Here is a 20127-nt window from a genome sequence, read left to right on the forward strand (position 1 = left end):
CTTTGGTTAGGCTGTAATTGGAGTATTGTCTGCTGTTCTGGTCACCCTATTATAGGAAGGATTTGGTGGCTTTGGAAAGGGTGCGGAGGAAGTTTACCAAAATGACGCCTGGATTCAGGGGTATCAGCTACAGGGGGAGGAGGTTTTCTGCGGAACGCCGGAGGTTGCAGCAAAATCTGACAGAAGTATATACAATTAAGAGAGGCATAGATTGTGTAGACAGTCAGAACCCTTTTCCCAGGATGGAAATATCAAAGAATAGACTTACTGCCTTTAAAGCATAGCGTTAAGGTGAGAGGGGCAATGTTTAAAGAATATGTGCGCAGCGGGTTTTGTTACACAAAGGGTGGTGTGTGCCTGGAACGTGCTGCTGGGGGTTATGGTGGAGGCAGATATGATAATGGGGTTTAGGAGACTTTTGGGTAGATGCGTGGATATGAAAGAAGCGGAAGGGTATGGATCTAGTGCAGGCACAGAAGAGTTGGTTTTGTCATGCTGCCTGGTGCAGACTTTGTGGGCCCAAGGGCCTGGTCCTGTGCTGTACTGTTTTATGTTCTATTAGACCAAGTGGGACCCGTTGACCCCGCTCTCCCAACGCAATATTCCACCACTCACCCATAGCCCACAACTGCACAGGCACGGCTCATTTCCCCTCATCCCCAGCACTCCCTCCCCCTCCTCTTCACTCTCCCTCTTCTCTTCGCCCACCTTCTCCCCTCTTCCACTACCTCCTTCACCTCTCCCTCCCTCTCCTTTCCCCTACCCTCAGTTACTCCCTACTATCAGTCACTCCCTCCCACCCTCCATAACCCCTCTCCCCTCCCTACCCCCCCCGACCCGTTGAGCCCTGTTTCCCCAACGCAATATTCCACCACTCACCCATTTCCCCAACACAACCCGTATCCACACTAACTCCACACACACACTAACCCCCCCACACACACTAACCCCCACACACACACTAACCCCCCCACATGCTAACCCCTCCCGCCCACACACACTAACGCCCCCCCGTCTCTCTCTCTGTCAGCCCCTCTTCCCCCCCTGTCACACACTACCTCCCCCCCCCTGTCACACACTTCCCCACCGTCAAGATGAAAGAATCTCATTATTTTGAGAGACTTAATAAGGGTCTCGACCCGAAACATCACCCATTCCTTCTCCTCTCCAGAGATGCTGCCTGTCCCGCTGAGTTACTCCAGCCTTTTATGTCTAGTCTCATTATTTTGAGAGCTGGACTCGACACGGGTTTCATCTGAAATGACACATTCATTATTGAAGCTTTCTGCAAAGAATGAACTTTTAACTTTGAATGGCCTTTGCACCTTTAAAAGTAATTCCTTTTTTCTCTGACTCATGAGCTGCACATTGAGTTGTCATTCAGTTCAAAGGCAGAAAGGGAAATTGAGACGGTCAGGGATGAAAGCTGTTCTCCAAGCCAGCGGTCAGTGAGAGCAGGCGACGTACTCGAATATTGATTCAGCCTTGTAGAAAGGGAGAAATGCTTTTGCATGGGTTAAAAACAAATCATTGGCTGGGTTTAGCTCAGTTTAGTTTAGTTCATTATTGTCAAGTGTACTGAGGTACAGCGAAAAGCTTTATGTTGAGTGCTATCTAGTCAGCGAAAAGACCATACACGATGACATCAAGCTGACCGCAGTGTCTGTAGAAATAGGATAAAGGTTATAACGTTTAATGCAAGGTAAAGTCCAATTTTACTTCGGAGTCACGTGAGTGACTACGTGAAGAACCCCGCCAGGACGCATGCGTGTCATATCGCTACACGCATTGCGAAACGTCAGACGCGGTGGAAAGACGTTCCCCCGCGGCGGCAGTTTAAAAGCCGCTAATTGCAGGTAAGCGTTTACTCTGCGGTCTTTTTTGTTTCCATTTCCAACTACAGGTAAGAACATGGATAAAACAAAGAAGACAAGGGCTGCGACTAAGCTGGGGAGGGAGGACCGCGGAGCAGCAGGCAGCCAGCAACAGCAGCCGACGGCACTTGGATCACCCGTAGTGGGATCAGCTGTGCCCAATGTCGCCTCCGCACCGGCCAAATCCACGCGGCCGGGCGGCAAGGCTAGACACAAAACTAACAAGGTCGTGGACTCAGCGGAGTCCGACTTTGAACCACCGCGGACGGCCAGCGACCGAGAGCGCTGGAGCCGAATGGAGCGGTGTGTGGAGCATTTGCTCCAACGTGACAGACTCCGGGAGATGGAGTCGGGTCACTGTGGGCCCTATGATAAACCCACAGCAGTACCTTTTCAAGGGCTGCACAGTGCTTCTACCTCATCGGAGGGGAGCACTGTGGGTCAGTTCTGGGCTGACCTGGAAGAGGGGTCCGCAGAAGAAAAGACAAGTGTGCATGGGGTGCGGGAAAAAGAGAACCTACTGGACATGGTGGCCAATTTTATACAGCCGGACCAAACTGGACAAAATCTGGAGCCAAAGCTTGCTGCCAGTATAGACTACATGTCTCTAAACCAGTTACAAGAGCAGGCTGTACTGGACACCACAGGAAGACACCTGGCACCGGGCAATTGCATATCTCTGAACGTTCCAATAGTTAACAACTGTATATGGAAACACATTGGAACAGGAGTCAGGAGTATGGATGTAAAATTGCAAAAAGTACTGAAATTACTGACCGCAGGGATAACAGCATTTGCCCGTACAGTGGACGACAGGGACATGTCCCAGGACCAACAAGATGCACTGGCACTATTCTGCAATACCCAGCATGAAATAAATAACATCAGGAAAAGTGCCATTCAACCCACACTGAACCCAAAATTCGCGGGACTGTGCAAACCTGGGACCACGAAACCACCCATACTCTTGTTCGGAGGCAACCTATCGAAGCAGGTAAAAGAGCTCGATGAGGAAGCCAAAACCTTGGGATTAATAAAAGGAACACCAACAAAAACCCACTACAGCCAAAGACAGCACCCCTACGCACCCACCAGCAGAACTGGTGAAAGCTCGAAGGCATGGTATTTCAAACATGAGTCTTTTTTAGGCCATGGCCCAGGCCGGCCTTCTTGGAAGATGCGGGGACCTCCAACGCCAGCCAAACCGAAAATCCAGACACCAGCGCAACAACAACAGCGAAAAAACTACAAAAAGAAGTAAACCTGCCACTGGTAACAATGGAGGTAGGTGGGTCTGGTTCCCTAAATAATATGGAGAGCATGGAGGTTGGGGGGGAGACTACACTGGTTTTTGAATGCATGGAGCATGTTAACAACCGATACTTACATCTTAAGCAGTATCCAGGGATATACAATAGAGTTTATACAAAAGTACAGCCCTCCAGTTCAACATATACCGAACCGAGTGTTCGTGCTCACTGATAAAGAAAAATCAGAGGCACAAGCTGAACTGAAGCGGCTTTACATAAAAGGTGTAATTGAAAATACTCAACACGAACCATTAGAATTCGTGTCCAATATATTTACCAAAATCAAAAAAGATGGTGGTTGTCGCATCATCATCGATCTGACAAAATTGAATACATTTGTACAATATATTCACTTTAAAATGGAAACCTTTTTACTGCTAAACAATTAATTTCCAAAGGTTACTTCATGGCCAGCATCGATTTAAAAGATGCTTACTATACAGTGCCTATACGAGGTGACCACAGATGTTATTTAAAATTCAACTGGATGGGACAACTCTGGCAGTATAAAGCACTGCCAAATGGGCTATCATCAGCCCCCAGGCTGTTCACAAAAATTTTAAAACCAGCCCTAGCATTTCTACGGAAACGTAAACACATGATTATGGCATATTTAGATGACATACTCATTGTGGGCAAAACTTTGGAATTGGCCATACAAACTGTAACAGCCACAAAACAGTTATTTGAAAAACTGGGATTCATCATCCATCCAGTTAAATCTAAACTAACGCCTTCCACTACTATGGACTATTTGGGGTTCACCATTGACTCAGTTCACATGACGGTGACACTACCTAAGGGAAAGGCTAGAGATTTAATAGAGGCTTGCAATAGCCTCATTGACATCAGAAAACCATCCATCAGATTGGTAGCAAAAGTAATTGGTAAAATGGTGGCTGCTTTCCCAGCCACACAATTTGGACCTCTACATTACCAAAACTTACAGAGAGCAAAAATACAAGCGCTCAAAATTAATGCAGGTCACTTTGACAGACCTATGAAACTACCAATCCAAGCCAAAACGGAACTAATATGGTGGATAGATAACATCTGGCTTTGTTCCAACCCAATCATTGTCAGTAACCCTTCCATGGTACTACAAACTGATGCCAGTGCACTTGGGTGGGGAGCCACCAATACCATCACCAGCTGTGGAGGTAGATGGACTGCACAGGAGGCATCTTTCTTACTCACATTGGGCATAAACTACTTGGAAATGTTGGGTGCATTCCATGGCCTAAAGTCATATTGTACTGGGTCATTTCACCAGCATGTTAGACTACAAATAGACAATACCACCGTGGTAGCATACATTAACCACATGGGTGGAAACAAATCGATATCATGTGACAATCTGGCTAATTCAATTTGGCAATGGTGCATCCAGAGAGATATTTGGATATCAGCCACTTACCTACCAGGAAGACTAAATTTAGTGGCAGACACCAGGTCACGCAAATTTAATGAAAACACCGAATGGATGTTGAACAAAAAAGTATTTGCTGATATTACAGCAAAATATGGAAGACCAGATATCAATCTATTCGCATCAAGACTAAACCACCAGATACCAAACTATGTTTCATGGGAACCAGACCCTGGGGCAGCAGCGACAGATGCATTTTCGCTGCATTGGGGGAAATTGTTTATGTACACATTCCCTCCTTTCTGCCTCATCAGTCGGGTATTGAGGAAAATACAACAAGACTCTGCGTCTGGTATTTTGGTAGTACCCGATTGGCCTACTCAACCATGGTTCCCAGTGGTACAAAACATGGTATTAGAACCATGTATTACCATCCCACATAGACCAGACTTATTGCTACATCCCGTAACAGGGGATAGCCACCCATGCCATAAATATTTGAACATTAATTTGTAGAGTTTAAAAACACCACTACTACAACTGGGACTAACGGACCGAACAGCGAACATGATCTCGGCGGCCCAAAGACAATCGACTAAAAAACAGTATCTGGTCTATATCAGGAAGTGGGAAATGTACTGCCATAAAAACAACATCACCAACAGAAACATGAACATCCTGTCTGTTCTGGAATATCTGGCAGGCCTCCACTATGATGAGGGGCTCAGTTACAGTGCCATCAACAGCGCCAGAAGTGCCCTGTCGACTTACCTATGGCAAGGGACAGAGCGTTACTCTGTAGGGACTCACCCCCTGGTAACTAAGCTCATGAGGGGAATTTTTAATACTAATCCCCTAAGAACCAGGTACTCCCAAATTTGGGATGTAAGCATTGTCCTGAAGATGCTCAGAAACTGGGTTCCAGCATCAGCTCTGTCCCTACACAGACTGACTTTAAAAACAGTCATGCTAATGGCATTGGTCACGGCACAGAGGGTACAGTCACTGCATAAACTTAGACTGGACAACATGACTTCCTCACCTGACAATATTACGTTCCACATCTACGAGCTAGTAAAGCAGAACAGACAGGGATCAGCAGGCCTCGATATACAATTTAGGTCATACCCTACAGATGACCGTCTCTGTATAGTTAGACACCTGTCATTATACATAGAGAAAACAAAAATCCTAAGAGGCAATGAGAAGGGACTTCTGGTCAGCCACAAGCAACCACACAAAAGAGTGACGGTCCAGACCATCTCGAGATGGCTGAAACAGGTGCTTACACAGGCTGGGGTGGATACTAACATTTTAAAATCTCATTCCACCAGGGCTGCAGCTACATCGGCAGCAATACAATTGGATGTGCCCATGGACCAAGTCCTCGAAGCAGCAGGATGGTCAGGGGAAAGAACATTCCAATTATTTTACAATAAACCAGTAATGAAACCTGGAACGTTTGCAGAAAAAATTTTAAGTTCTGTAAATTAATTCAAACCCATAAAAGGGTTATAATTTTGTGTTAATAAATTTTATGATTTCAATGTTGAATTCATGTCCAAATTATGTTAACACTATTCCTCCCACAGTCAAGGCAGACGTGATGCATGGACTCGTTTCCACGGCATGAAATCACAGAGCTTTAAAATCTTCACGTAGTCACTGACGTGACTCCGAAGTAAAATAGTAAGATTAAACGAGAACTTACCAGTTTGAAGTTTGATCTGTATTTTATGAGGAGTTACGATGAGGGATTACGTGCCCTCCGCTCCCACCCTTGATCATATACTTAACTGGTATCTCTTCTCTAATCTTACTATGTTTAGTCATTACAGTTATCTGTGATTTCACACCGCTGCTTTGAAGAATGACACGCATGCGTCCTGGCGGGGTTCTTCACGTAATCCCTCATCGTAACTCCTCATAAAATACAGATCAAACTTCAAACTGGTAAGTTCTCGTTTAATCTTACTATTAACGATCGTTTGAAGGTGTGCAATGAGGTAGATAGAAGGTCAGGATTACTCTCTAGCTGGTGAGAGGACTGTTCTGTTTCCTGATAACAGCTGGGAAGAAACTGTCCCTGAATCTGCAGGTATGTGTTTTCAAACCTGCACCTCTATTATTTTGCATTCAGTTGAACATCAGAACAACAATTTTTAATCTTGTTCAAATAAATTATAGGCACAGGAAATTGCAAATGCCAGAATCTTGGGCAAAACATAAAGTTGTGGAGGAACTCAGTGGGTCAGGCAGCATCTGTTGAGGGAACTGGATAGACGATGTTTGACCTCCAATTTCCAGAAGCCCTTATTGGCTCCTCCTCTTCTCAGCTCTCCCTCAGCCCTCTGGCTCATCCTCTTCCTTTCTTCTTCCCCCCCCCCCCCCCCACCCTACATCATTCTGAAGAAGGGTTTTGGCCCGAAACGTTGCCTATTTCCTTTGCTCCGTAGGTGCTGCCGCACCCGCTGAGTTTCTCCAGCACTTTTGTCTACCTTCGATTTTCCAGCCTTCTTAAACGTTTTGTGTCCAGACCCTTCTTCGGACTGATCATTGGAGGGGAATGGACAGTTGACGTTTCAGCTCGGACCCTTTTTCAGCTTGAAACACCTCAGGCAGAGTCTGAGTTAGGGTCCCTACCTGAAACGTCATCTGTCCATTCCCTTCCCAGACACTTCCTGACCTACTGAGTTCCTCCAGAACTTTGTGTTTGGAATAAGTTGATGTTACTTTCTCCGATACACAATGAAAGAGCAGAGATGATGGACAAAATTTGCTGCTTATCAAGTTTGGTGATTTGTGGCTGATGTAGTGCATCTAATTTACCTGTGACTATCCTACCAGGCATTTTTTGATTGATATTAGCCTGATATTTGCTGGAAGAAGATATCGTTATTTGTTTACTCTTGCTTACTGTGGCAGTGGCAGAGACCTGTGTTTGATCCTGACTCTGGGTGCTGTCTGTAGGGAGTTTGTACGTTCTCCCTGTGACCGGGTGGGTTTTCTCTGGGCGCTCTGGTTTCCATTGACATACCAAAGCCGTGTGGGTTTGTAGGTTCATTGGCCCTCTGTAACCTGCCCCTAGTGTATAGGATACTAAACTGGGATAACATAGAGCTAGTATACGGGTGATGGTTGGTCAGCAGGAACTCGGTGGGCTGATGAGTCTATGCTGTATCTCCAAGCTAATCTTATGAAGTAGAATGTTTGCTGCGAGTCAGCAATTGTATCTTATGTCCAAATCCTTTCTAGCCAAGTTAAAGCACTAACTGTAAAAAAAAAATAGACTTGTACAGGATGGCGCTTACATGGAAACATAGAAAATAGGTACAGGATTAGGCCATTCGGCCCTTCATGCTGATCACCCAAAATCAGTACCCCGTTCTGGCTTTTACCCCATTTCCCTTGATTCTCTTAACCCTAAGAGCTAAATCTAACTCTCTCTTGAAAACATCCAATGAATTGGCCACTGCTTTCTGTGGGAGAGAATTCCACATTGGTGGCTCGGTATACTGACCTTGTGTGGTTTACTATCTTGCACACTTATACTTAGTATGATTGTGTCTAATGTGTTGTCACTGAACTGTCTGCAAAAAATGTTTCATTGTAGTGAGGCATACATGACCATAAAGTGCCATTGAACCAGTGGAATGATTGGGTGACAGATGTCAATATGACTTTGTTATTTGGAGGGCAGGGGGATGAAGGGTGCTCTTATAGAGGTGTATAAAATCATGAGGGGAGCAGATAGAGTGAATGCACAGAATCTTTTACCTAGCACAGGAGAATGAAGAACCAGAGAACATAGGTTTAAGGTGAGAGGGGCATTTTTTTTGCTCGGGGAGCTGGGTATATGGAATGGGCTGCCAGATAAGGTAGGAGGTAATGTTTTAAATACACTTGGGCAGGTATATGGAGAGGATTGGTTCAGAGGGATATGGGCCAAACCCCACAGGCAAATGGAACTTGTGCAGATGGGGCAGCTTGGTCAGCATGAACGAGTTGGGCTGAAGGGCCTTTTTTCCATGCTGAATGACTCTGACTAAGTGCTGCCAGTACATCTATTGAACTGAGAGCCATACTATAAAAAGCTGTCTGATTGCAAATGTTAGACACAAAAAGCTGGAGTAACTCAGAGAGACAGGCAACATTTCTGGAGGGAAGTAATGGGTGACGTTCGGTTCAAGACCCAAGGGTCTCAACCTGTCCCGCTGAGTTACTCCAGCTTTTTGTGTCTATCTTCGGTATAAACCAGCATCTGCAGTTCCTTCTTACATAATTGCGAATGTTTTATGATATTAGGAAAATTCATTAATGTGTGTAAAATTCCTTCAAGAGCTGTTTTAACAAAGACACCAGTGCATCTGGAACAATCACTTTAACATCTTTTAGAAATGCTGCCTATTTATAATAAAGCTGCTTCCATTTCACACCAATGTGTTTATTACTAATCTTGTGCAGCACGCTTTCAAATGATGTCTAACCAAACGCCAAGTGGATTAACATAACTGTATGGCTGTCTCTTTAAGGATCATGAGTATACTGCCTTTTATTTTGATTTTAGTGCATTCAGCTTGCTTCTTAGAAGAAAGAAATTAAAAAATGGTGCCACATCACCTCTCAGGCTATGGTAATGAACAGAATGTGCTGAGGAGCTTAGGAGATAAGACAACTAAATCCATTCTCCAGGCAGTGTCTACTTGCTAATCCTCTAATTAATTGAGTTGGTGAGTGGGAAAAAAACAATTGTAAATCAACAAGACAACTTCACAGCTAATTGAGAATTTTATGTAATTTCATTTGAAACCAGCTTTTAATCAGGTAAATCTAGGCACCATGGATCAATTCAGGTTAGCAACATTATTTCAAGGACGATATGGAGAGAAGGCAGGAGAATGGGAGGGAGAGATAGGTCAGCCGTGATTGAATGGCGGAGTAGACTTGATGAGCCAAATTACATAATTCTGCTCCTACAACTTATGAACATGATAGTTATAAAAATAATAACATTGGAATGTGTGAGGTGCATTGGCAGAGCTCCCTTAGATCTTCTTATCCTTGTTCCCTTATTCCCTTATTCCACATTATTCCCTTAACATGTATCTGTACACTGAATGGCTCGATTGTAACCATCAAGTCTTTCCGCTGACTTGATAGCACGCAACAAAAGCTTTTCACGTGACATGTGACAATAAACTAAACTGAACTAATGGCCTTGGACAGATCTAAATATAGAATTCTTGGGTTCCTGGGCTCTCGAATTATTTGAAGTTATTTGGAAACTCATCCTTACCCCTCCCGCCACATCCCCCTTCCCATCCATTAAAAAGAGCAAGTATCCATTACAGGAATCAAAGGATGTAGGTAGAAGGCGGGAAAATAGTAACAAGGTAGAAGATCAGCGAAGATCTTGTACAAGACAAACCAGGCTAGAGGAACAGAACGGCTTATTACCGCTCCTATTTATGTTCTTCATGTTCTTATTTGGCATCGGTCATGACACTGGATCGGCTGGCACTCGTTGTAAGGTGAACTCACCCAATAGGCTTTATTTCCACCAACAAGCAAGAGCATCTCGAGGGTCCCAGTCCACAGAAGGGAGCAGTCCTTTGCCATCAGTGGGAAGGCACAAGGAAAATTGGATTCATCCCAGCACCTCCTGGTTCTATAAGGGGTAGGGCTGACATGGTGGTGACAATTTGAGCCAAGAGCCACTAATTGGACCCAGCTTTGGCTTGTATGACTGTGGCCTCGGTTTAGCACAGAGTGCTGGTGTTTTCCAGCAGCCAAGCATTGTTTGTGGTGCGGGACGCCGGCTTCCTCTGGCCTGTCTGCCGGTGATGGAGGTCGGAGCGGCCCTAAGGGAGGACATGTCATCCCACCCAATACATTTCATGAGCTTCCTCGCACAGGGCCAGCACACAAGCCTTGCATTGCCAATTTCCACTAACGCATTGGCGATGGAAGGGTTATGTGCTTACCTGTACTGTTTATCAGTGATTACCTGTACTGTACTGTTTATAAATGAGCTCACTCAGCAGAGAAAAGGGCACAGCGCAGACAGGAGTTTAAATACCAGGCACAGTCTCCTGTGAGAGCGTCGGCACAGTCCCTGTCCTTTGGCATCTGCTGAAAGTCAAGTCCCGCTTTGGTGACAAATCACAGTTTGACATTTATCTCCCATTGGAGCTATTCCGTGAGAAACACTTCCAGACATTAGTCACTGTTCAAGATGTAATTTTCCGAGCTTTAAAGGAATAGAAAGGCCAGGTTGTGGACGTGTCAGCCTCAGCTCACTTAGAAGCACTCGAGTCTCTGAGCCAGAGGGTCATGGGCTCAAATCTCCCTTCAGCAACTGAAGCACAAAAACCTCATCGGCTAATGAAGCGCTGCACTGTCAGAGGTGTCAACATTTGGAAGAGACATTCAACTGAGGCTTTGTTTACTGTCCTGTGAGATTTGGCAAGGTCCGAGGGCTCTGGACTTTGACATTTTGGGAGGAGCAGCTGTGTAGATTCCTGGGCACTATCAATGTCATCATCAGCATCACAAAAGCCTGTTCCCTGAGGCTGCTTGTCATCTTGTTGTTTAAGGGGGAGATCTACACACAACGTAGTTCCAATTTTCCCCCCTTGCCACAGCAGCGATCTTGTTTCACAATGACTTCCTTGGGTGTGAAATGTCATGGAGTTGTACAGCACTGACACAGGCCCCTCGACCCAACGCGCCCCCATTAGTTGCCCTCTGCAGTCTGAAGGAGGATCTCAATCCATTTTCTCCACAGATGCTGCTTGATCCACTGAGTTACTCCAGCGCTTTGCATCTATCTTCACCCCCATCCAACCCAGTCCCATTTGTCCCAGTCTGGCCCAAATCGCTTCAAACCTTTCCTATCCATGTACCTGTTCAAATGTCTTCCAAATGCTGTTATTGTACCTGCCTCAACTACCTCCTCTGGCAGTTCCAAACACCCACCACCCTCTGTGAGAAAGTTGTTTCTCAGGTTCCTATTAAATCTTTCCCCTCTCACCTTAAACCTCTGCCCTCAAGTTTGTGATTCTCCTACCCCTGGAACTCTTTAACATCAAAACTCCCGAATGCTATTATTCAAATCATGGAAAATGGGACCATTAATATTTCCAATGAATGTCATCCACAGTCGGCCATTCTCAGTATTGAGACCTATCTTGGGTAAATCTCACCATTTTATTGCCTGCAATCCTCCTAACCGTCCATCTCTGGATGTCAAGAGAATGAGTGACCAAACTACCAGATTCTAACCTTTCAAACACACTGATGTTTAAGGGTAGGAAGGAACTGCAGGTACTGGTTTTCCCGAAGATGGACACAAAGTTCAAGAGCAACTTTGCGGGTCAGGCAGCATCACAGGAGAAAAGGAACAGGTGACGTTTTTAGGTCGGAACCCTTCTTCAGACTGAAAGTAGAGGGTGGGCAGGTAGGAAAAGGCCAGAATAAATCAGGGCTGGCAGCAAATGCCCAAGGAAGAATAGAGCCCATAATGGTCCATTGTTGGCTGAGGAGGAGATGATAATGAAGGGATGATGGGATATGAACAGTGGAACTAGCAGGACAACTAGGGTGGGGGAGTGGGGAGGGGGGAGGGGGGAGGGGGGGCAAGGGGGGGAAGAGAGAATGCAAGCGGTCCTTGAAATTAGAGAAATCAATGCTCATATCGCTGGGTTGTAAGCTGCCCAAGTCAAATATGAAGTGCTATTCCTCCAATTTGTGTGTGGCCTGACCCTGACAGTGAAAGCGGTGCAGGACAAAAAAAGTTAGTATCGGAATGGGAAGGGGAGTTAAAACGTTTAGCAACCGGGAGATCGTGTAGGCCAAGGTGGACTGAGCATCAGTGTTCATCAAAACCAACGCCCAGTCAGTGCTTGGTCTCGCCAATATATAGGAGCCTACACCGAGAATAACGGTACAGTCGATGAGATTTAACCTATATTTTAGCTGTAGTTCAATAAGTGTATTGCCAGTTCCATGGTGTGTGCCATTGAAGCTGAGGTTTCCCTGCTGGATTTATTCTTTTATCAATTGATCAACTCTAATTAGCTAAGCGCGTGCCCAACGCTCAGACTGTAATTGAATAATTGCCCACTCTGCTGTGATTTAAGAACATTTCATGGACGCTCTGTTCTTCATTACCTCCCTAGAGACCTTGCACCGAGAGATATCTCTGGCACGTCAGACCCGTTTGCAAGACTGGTGTTCAACAACAAAACTACAGAAACAGCAGTAAGTTCCTCCGGCTTGAATTTTATCTGTCATTTTTTTAGCGTTTAGAGATACAGCATGGAAATAGACCACCGAGTCCACACCGACCATCGATCACCAGTTCTCATTAGTTCTATGTTATCCCATTTTCACAACCACTCCCTACACACTAGGGACAATTTACAGAGGCCAGTTTACCTACAAACCTGCACGTCTTTAGGATATGGGAGGGAACAGGAGCACCCGGAGGCAACTTGCATGGTCGCAGGGAGAACATGCAAACTCCACACAGTGGGACAGCTGAGGAACCCTGGGCAACCTGCATTCAGGTTTCTACCCCACGCCCTGGCGCACGCGCTCCATGGCAACAAGATGGCGGACAATGCCGTGGGGTTCCCAGCTCCCAGGAAGAGAAAGAGCCCACAGTACAGGCCCCAGGGTAACAGTGGGTCGCTGCAATGAGTGGGAAGAAGTGGCTACCAGGAGAAAGTTAGGATGAAAAATTAACTTAGAAACCCTCAAGCACATCTTTGGAATAATTTATTCCTGAAGGTTTGGCTAACGGCAAACTGGTTTTGTGGACATGTAGAAACAAGTAACTGCAGATGTTGGTTTACAAAAAAAGGACACAAAGAAAAAGACACAAAGTGCTGGAGTAGCTCACCAGGTCAGGCAGCATCTCTGGAGAACATCTGGAGAGGAGGCGTTTCGAGTTGGCACCTGAAACGTCACATTTCCACATTCTCCAGAGATGCTGCTTGACCCACTGACTCTAGCACTTTGTGTGTGGTTGTGTTGACATGTGATATTGGGATTATTTTTTTCTGGGAGAGGAACCAAATGAACTATGCCAGAATAATTAAATAATAACAGGAAAATCTGGAAATACGTGGCACTATCTGTGAAGACAGGGAGAGTGATACTTTTGTATGAGTCAGGAACTCATGATGCAGCTCCATGAGACTTTGGTTAGGCCACATTTAGAGTGTTGCCTGAAGTTTTGGTTGCTCCAACACGGGAAGTATGTGGATGCTTTGGCGAGGGTTCAAAGGAGGTTTGAAAGGAGGGTTCAAAGGAGGTCCGTTTGTTTTTACTTTTTTGTGTTGTTTTTTTCCGTTTTGTCTAGTTAAGTTTTTGGTTTTTAGGTTGTGTTTATGGGGGGGGGGTTGAAACGATGCTTGCTGTCTCTCCCTTCGGGGGAATGCGACTTTTTTGTCGTATCCCCCTTCTCTACCTCCGTCTGCGCTGAGGCCTAATGGCGGAGCTGGCGACCTCGAGACTCCAGAGACAGAGCCAGTCAGGACTTGCCCTGGGCTCGCTCCCGTGAGGGAGGTCCGGCTCGGTCTGTGAGGGGCTGTGACGCTCCCGTGAGGGCGGCCTGGCGCGGGGCTGAGACTCTCCCGTGAGGGGCTGTGGCGATCCCGTCGGGGCGGCCCAGCCCGAGGGTGGAATGGCACTCCCGTCGGGGCGGCCCAGCTCGAGTGTGGTATGGCGCTCCCGTCGGAGCGGCCCAGCCCGAGGGAGGTACGGCGCTCCCGTCGGGGCGACCCAGCCCGAGGGAAGTACGGCGCTCCCATCGGGGTGACCCAGCTCGAGTGTGGTATGGCGCTCCCGTCGGAGCGGCCCAGCTCGAGGGAGGTACGTCGCTCTCGTTCGAGCGGCCCAGCTCGAGGGAGGAACGGCACTCACGTGAGGGCGATCCGGCTAGGGGCTGGAACGGTGCTCCGGTGGCTGGGACGGCGTTCTGGCGGCAGTGACCTGAGTCTGGGGTTCAGCCGCGGGCCAGCGGCTGCGTCCGCTGGACTGGAGGGCGGCAGCTTCGACCACCCCGGGCCGCGGTGTTTGAGCCGGCCCGTTTGCGGGGTTCGGTGAGCCGCGGGACTGTTTGTGCCATCGCCCGGTGGGGAATCGCCTCAGCGCAGAGGGAGAAGAGGAGGGAAGAGACTGCAGCCCTAAGATTTTTGCCTCCACCACAGTGAGGAGGTGCTTGGATGACTCACTGTGGTGGATGTTAATTTGTATTTATTGTTGTTTATTATTGTATTATTGTATGTATGACTGCAGGCACGAAATTTCGTTCAGACCGTAAGGTCTGAATGACAATAAAGGTAATTCTAATTCTACAGGATGCTGCCTGGATCAGAGTGTGTGAACTATCAGGAGAAGTTGACCAGATGTAGACTGTTTTCTTTGGGACACTAGAGGTTGTGGGAGACCAATATATAAAATAATGAGAAGCATAGATAGAGTAGACAGTCAGAACCTTTTTCCCAGGATGAAAATATAAAGAGGGCATAGATTAAAGGTGAGAGGGACAAAGTTTAAAGGAGATGTGTGGGGCAAGCTTTTTTTACACAGAGGGTAGTGGGGCGCCAGGCGCGGTGGTGGAGACATATATGATAGTAGCATCTAAGAGTAAGAGGTGTTTAGACAGGCACGTGGATATGTAGGGAATGGAGGAATATGGATTATGTGCCGGCAGATGACATCAGTTTCAGTTAGGTACAGTGAAAAGCTTTTGTTGTGTGCTATCCAGTCTGGGGAAAAACAATACATGATTACAATCGAACCATTTACAGTTCATCTTGGAATCACGTTTGGCACAGACATTGTGGGCCGGAGCAGGGGCGGAAAACCCGGGGGGGGGGCCAGAGGGGACACGTCCCCCCCATGTTTTGAGAGGTGGGGGACATCCCCGCCAGGTTAACCTGCCTGGGCTTGCGGGAAATATGGCCAGCGTGGAGAAGCAGCGCTGGTGTCCCGTCAGTCCAGACAGGGCTGTAGTTAACCCGGTGAGAGAGGCACAGTTGAGCTGCATTTAGCGCTGGATTGAGCCTCCGAATCCTCGCGTGCGCGCGTGTGTGTGTGAGTGTGCGCATGCGCACGCGGCCGCCAAAAAATTGTGTCCCCCGTCCCCTCCATGTTTTGATAGTGAATTCCGCTCTTGGGCCGGAGAGCTCGTTCCTGCGCTATACTGTTCTGTGTTCTATGATCGTTGTTCTATGTAAACCACTGTAAGCAGCAGAGGAAGGGGAGATTGGAGGAGTACCAGGGCGGGGTAGATGACACGTAAGATTAAATGACAAACTGGGGTGAGATACCCAGTGATATCTGGATGTCAGTCAGAGGGAGATATGAATAACAGGTACTAAATTATTGTCCCAAATTACCAAAGAAAAATGCTAGAAATCCAAAATAAAAAACAGAAAATACTGGAAAAGTTCATTGCCTTAAGATCCTGAAGACTCTCTTCGATCAAAAATTCTGCACAGTGCCAGACGTAGAATATGTTCCACAACATTGCCATCAACAATAGGCAGCACAATAACACATTGGCAGAGTTGCTGTCTGTACGGAGTTTGTACCTTTTCCAGTGACCACGTGGGTTTTCTCTGGATGCTCCAGTTTCCTCCCACATTCCAAAGATGTGCAGGTTTGTAGGTTAATTGGCTCCAGTAGAAATTGCTAGTGTACAGGGTGAACGCGGGTCGGCGCGGAAGTGGGCTGAAGGATCTGTTTCTGCGTGGTTTCCCTAAAGTCTAATGTCTAAACAGCTTAATGTAACCAAAATCCCTGCCATTTTCTGTTTTCATTTAAAATATTTTGTTTTTGTTCCGTAATGAAATGTTCCATGTTGGAATACCAACCAGCTTACTGACACTTCAAATATCAAAATATTAACAAACAGAGCATTATCTCACTTAGCGGCCTGAAGAAGTTAATTTGCTCCGACCTGCAGGGTGAGTTAGTGGCTGCGCTGATAGAATTGGTCAGTAAGCTTTTGTGTCCTGGGTTGAAGAACGGAAGGCCTGTTGCATGTTATTGTCATTCAGTGAGCCTAAGAGCATTCACCCCTTTGTGTATTGTTTGCGAATGGTGTTTGTATTCATCACATGGCAGCAGGTTGGGATTTGGGATGTCATTCACCCATGATAATATTTTTGTGTCATTTAGGTCACTGGTGTAAAGTACAGTACACTGACCAGAAAGGACATCACAACAAATAGTCACACACGTTGCGAGGCCGCACTTGGAGTGTTGTGTTCGGTTTTGGTCAGCCTGCTCTAAGAAAGACTAGACTAAGTCGGAGTCACACGGGAGGCCTGGTCCCCCCACGCAACCCATTCCGCAATTCAATATTCCACCATGGTGTGGGAGAGGGGGTGGTGTGGGGGAGGGCGGTGGTGGTGTGGGGGGAGGGGGAGGGGGTGGGGTGGTGTGGGGAAGGGGGTGGGAAGAAGGGGGGAGAAACGGGGGAGAAACAGGGGAGGGGTAAAGGGGATGTGGGTGTGTGGGGCAGAGGGGGTGTGTGTGAGGGGCTGGGGAAGGGGGGAGGGTGGTGGTGTGTGGGGTGGGGGAGGGGGTGGTGTGGGGGAGGGGGTGGTGTGGGGGGTGGGGGGGTGGGAAGAAGGGGGGAGAAACAGGGAAGGGGTAAAGGGGGTGTGGGTGAGGGGGTGGGGGGAGGGGGTGTGTGTGGGGGGGGGGAGGGGGGTGTGTGTGGGGGGAGGAACTCCACTCAGCAGTCACGGCACCACCAGCACCTCCCGGCTTCACTCAACGGTTTCCCCGACTCCACTCAACGGTTTCCCCGACTCCACTCAGCGGCTTCCCCCGACTCCACGCAGCGCCTTCCCCCGACTCCACACGGCTTGTGGACTCAGCCCCGCCTCCGGGGTTTAATTTTCCTCGCCCCGGGGATTGACAGCAGGTGCTGGAAGGGTCTTTACCTTCATAGTGACTGACAGGTGAGAAGACCAGTCTGTAAATCTCACGATTTTATAAACCTTCATAACCTTTGTAATATTCGACCGATCGGACCAAAAATTGGAGCACTTGGATCAGAGGAGAACGGCGAGTAAAGTGCGAAAAAATGCTGGCGATATAGGGTACTGTTTTTGCGCAAAATTAAAATAAAAGCTAACCGGAAGCGGTCAAGATGAGAGTTTTAGTAATAGTATAGATGCCACTAAGTTTAGAGATACAGCATGGAAATAGTCCCTTTGCACCACCGAGTCCTTGCCAACAAGCGATCACCCATACTCGCCAGTTCTATCCTGCACACTAGCGAGTATTTACGGAAGCCACTAATCTCATCTGCCTGCAGTTGATCCATATCCCTATGCCATATCATGCCAAGTGGCAAAGCCATATGCCTTTTCAAAAGTTTCTTACACAGCACCACTGTATCTGCCACCACCACCACCATCCCTGCCGCCACGTTCCAGGCACCCACTGCCCTCTGTATGAAACAACTTGCCCCACACTCCCACTTTAAACTTTGCCCCTCTCACCTGAAAGCTATGCCCTGTAATCTTTGACATTTCCACCGTGGGGAAAAATGTTTCTGACTGTCTACCCTACCTATGCCTCTCATAATTTTATATATTCCATCACGTTTTATATACTTCTATTCCTCAACTTCTAACACTACAGAGAAATCAATCCAAGATTTTACAACCTCTCTTTATAAAAGATTCTGAACAAAGTACACCTCTCAGTATTCATTTCAATTTTACGTGATGAGTTCCCTTTCTTTCGAACAAATGTTTTAATTAAATTTCTCCTTGATATTAGAAGGAAAAAGGAAAAAAAAAATCAAAGTCTTCACTTTTTAGTTGCTTTCTACCTCAGTTACCAGAAAGCTAAAAGAAAAAGAATCTTGTATTGCATTCTCATGTTTATTTTTAGACAATTCAAATGAGTCACGATTGAGAATTTAAGCTAATTTTGTAACAAGCTATTAATGTTCAATGTGCTAAGAATTGTCAGATCTGTAGCTGCGGGGTACGAAGCAGGGGGAAATTAGTCAAAATACCACTAATCAAATAAATTATGCAAGTAATAGTGTGTAGTTATAGTCTTCCCACATTTTAGGTTTGTGCAAATGAATAATAGGCAATTACATCTGATGTACTTTGTAGCCATTTACTTCAAGACCTTATTCTGGGTCAAACCAATTTGAGAGATCTTTGCTTGCATCTGGGACATAAGGAGAATTATATTTTACAATGAAAATGGTGGCATGGTGTTGCAGCTGGTAGAGCCACTGCCTCACAGTACCAGACACAGATTCAATCCTGACCCCAGGTGCTGTCCATGTGGAGTTTACACGTTCTTCCTGTTAGCAAAGTTTCAGCCAGGTGCTTCGGTTTCCTCCCACATCCTGAGGATGTGTGGATTTGTAGGCTAATTGATGAGTGGATGAAAAAAATGAGATGATATAGAATTTGTGTGAATAGAAGATCGATGGTCAGCGAGGACTCGATGGGCTGAAGGGCCTGATCCACGTTTTATTGCTCAATGCTCAATGAAAAAATAAAGAATAAGTTCATAAATTCATTTCCTAGAAGAAGAATTAGGCCATTCGGCCCATCAAGTCTTCTCCGCATTTCAATCAAGGCCCATTCTCCTACCTTCTCCCCATAACCTCTGATGTTGTTAACATCATAAATTAGCTGGAAGAGGCATAAATTTAAACAGCTTATTTTTGTGCCAGTGCATTGTTAAAATCTAGATTTTCTGAAATGTTATGTAAATAAATTTTATTTCATACTTTCACGTTGTTAGTTTATTAAATTAGAAGTTGATTGGTCGCAAAATCAAAACAGAAAATGGAGGCACATTGATGGAAAAAAAATTGCAGATAAATGTAGTTTGATTTTTAATTGATATGCGTAGCAGCATCTTTTTGTCTACAAAATAAGCACTGGATTTAAACAACACATCCTGATATGACAATCTCCAGCATTGGCCGGTTCATTTATCACACCATGTGTTTTGTTATCCACAGACGGTATATCTCTCTCTAAACCTCGCCATTAGTTCTCAGACTCTGTTGGATATGGACATTAATCCCCCTATAGCATCGTCCTGCAAGTTACCTCTGACAATTAGCGTTTCAAGTACCTTTTCACTGAAACACTCTTGTGATGGCAATCACAGCCCCAGAAAATGAACTGTTTCAATTGCTGAATTTATAGAGCAGCTAAATTTTCCTGAGAGATTGTTAGCAAATCAATACTTAAAATATTTCCTTTTTTCACTTTAATTTTGTGACAATTGTCAATTCCCTTATCACATAAATAGAATCATAGAGTCATAGTCAGAGCACTAAACCGTCATAGTCCCGGCAACATCCTTGTTAATATTCTCTGCATTCTTATCACTACATCAGCCAAATATTTTATTAAGATTTGAAGAACAATATTTGATTAAAGCTGTGTGGAATAGATGGTTTCTTCTTCATCTATTAGTGTTATCACAAAATGTGTATCCTTTTTTGTTGTCACTGATCATTAATCTTAAAATTGCAAAGTCAGGAATTAATTCATCA

At 46.0% G+C, this 20127-nt stretch overlaps 1 protein-coding gene across 2 annotated transcripts in view; it reads left to right on the plus strand.

The window, feature by feature from the left end:
- The window catches only part of rasal1 (RAS protein activator like 1), a 140643-nt gene that overhangs the window by 34166 nt on the left and 86350 nt on the right, over positions 1-20127 (plus strand). For both annotated transcript variants that reach the window (XM_033043341.1, XM_033043342.1), the window contains exon 6: positions 12734-12815. In XM_033043341.1, the coding sequence (XP_032899232.1) occupies positions 12734-12815 (82 nt within the window). The remainder of the gene's footprint in view (positions 1-12733; positions 12816-20127) is intronic.

Source organism: Amblyraja radiata, chromosome 25 (assembly GCF_010909765.2).
Source record: "Amblyraja radiata isolate CabotCenter1 chromosome 25, sAmbRad1.1.pri, whole genome shotgun sequence".
Lineage (NCBI taxonomy): Eukaryota > Metazoa > Chordata > Chondrichthyes > Rajiformes > Rajidae > Amblyraja > Amblyraja radiata.